General features: G+C 53.4%; 1 protein-coding gene across 1 annotated transcript; it reads left to right on the top strand.

Annotated features, from left to right (window-relative positions):
* Positions 1-5: 5 nt before the first annotated feature.
* On the top strand, positions 6-1,410 carry LOC107134864 (the record flags this gene model as incomplete). The annotated part of the gene is made up of 2 exons (XM_015476878.1): positions 6-845; positions 925-1,410. A coding segment is annotated over one exon (231 nt), but the record flags the coding sequence as incomplete, so codon positions are not given.
* Positions 1,411-1,727: the final 317 nt, after the last annotated feature.

The raw sequence follows: 1,727 nt of genomic DNA, 5'->3' as shown, positions 1-1,727 counted from the left end.
CGGCGTCCGCTGCGGGCAAGAAGTCTGGTCGGCGTGCGGGCGGGAAGGCGCAGGGGATCCGCGCCGGGCAGCCCCCCAAGGCCGCCGCTCGTCCCCAGCTCAAGGAAGAGGCGCCTCCACTGGACGAGGGCTGCTATCTCGATCATTTCCCGCACCTCTCCATCTTTATTTACGCGGCTATCGCTTTCTCCATCACCTCCTGCATCTTCACCTATATCCATTTACAGCTTGCCTAAGTCGGTAGGGCGGGAAGGGGTGGGCGCAGAGGGGAGGGGGGAGGGAAAGGGAAAGAAGGGCGCAGCAATTTGTTGTGGAGACTAGCTGCACCCCCTTCATCTAGCTTTCGATGCTTGTTTCTTTTCATCTCTGTTGTCGCTCTCTTTGTTTAACTGTCCATCAGGAGGATGAAGGTCCAAAGTAGCCATTGGCAATGAAATAACGGTGCAATAGCACCCGCAGACAGGGGGCGGGGGCACAGCCCGCTCCTAATGTTTAGAATGCTAGGGTGCAATTGAACCCCGTTTATAGTTAGGATAAAGTCGCTGTAACCTACCACTTTGTGATGTGGAGGCTTGCGCAGCGAGCCCAGCATTTTGTGCTTGGTGAGCCCAACCTTCTGTTCTTCAAGGGATGAGCCAGATCTGGGCCCACAGCCTTCCAGAGAGGGTCCCATGGGAAGGATTGGCGCCCTGGCCCAGATTGGGCCGGAGCCCTGTGATGCTGCATGGCCCCCAGAAGGAGCCAGCTGTGCCTCAGAGCTGGCGCAGTCAGTACTCAGAGCTCGGGGAGCTGGCGGACCTGGCGGACCTGGGTGAGCAGCGGGCACCGCTGGAACCCTGGACAAGGTGAGGGGCATTTGTCAAGGTATGGTGCCACACCTCCCGGGTTCGGACTGATCCGGAATGTGCGCTTTTCCTGCCTCAGGCTTTGTTGTCGCTGCCAAGCGGAGCCAAGACCTGTAGCCAGAGGAGGATCGTTCCAGAAAGCTACGCTCAGGACGCATCCGGAACTGCGTGGGATCTGCAGCTGCACACTTCCCAGGACTCAGGCCGATTTCGCTGGGTCCACTGTATGAGACTGGAGGCCCTAACTGGGGTTCACGGGAAATCTCTACTTGGGGACTCTGGGGTGGCTTCACTCTATTCAGTAGCCCTTCACAAACTATGAGACCCAAGATGAAGGGGCTGGGGGATGTATCCATTGAAGAAATCCTGCAGAGGGTTTGTCATCTCCGACCCCAAATTCTAATACCAGAACCCACCGTGGCAGGTTATTAACCCACTTGCTTTCTTTGTTTGCTCATGAATGTCAAATGTCCAAATACAGCACTATAACACTGCATATTCTTTACGGAAATATCTGTAATCGTGGCACCTCTGATGGAATAAATCTTTTTCAGTCTCCTCTGTATTTAGTTCTCCATTAATTTCCAACTGTACAATGGACCCCTTCAGACTTCCTAGTCTGCTCCAACATGCCAGGATCCAATCTTGCTGTCTCCTAACAGCAGGTCTATTACTCCTCAGGATTTAGTCCCCACTTGCTTCCATATCAAGACACTTCTGGCCCAGTTCAGTCCCCCAATTAAGCTCCGGCATTTGCCCGTTTCATCCAGCTTAGGTTTTTATAAACTGTTTTCCAATAATAAAGCCTTGTCATTTCCCAATTCTGATTTCCCCTAATCCCATATCACTGTGTACCTTGGTATCTTGCCCCTCTACATCTTA

This window comes from Marmota marmota, unplaced genomic scaffold (genome assembly GCF_001458135.2).
Source record: "Marmota marmota marmota unplaced genomic scaffold, marMar, whole genome shotgun sequence".
Lineage (NCBI taxonomy): Eukaryota > Metazoa > Chordata > Mammalia > Rodentia > Sciuridae > Marmota > Marmota marmota.
The sequence above is the reverse complement of the archived record's forward strand: the minus strand, read 5'-3'. Positions and strand labels throughout refer to the sequence as shown.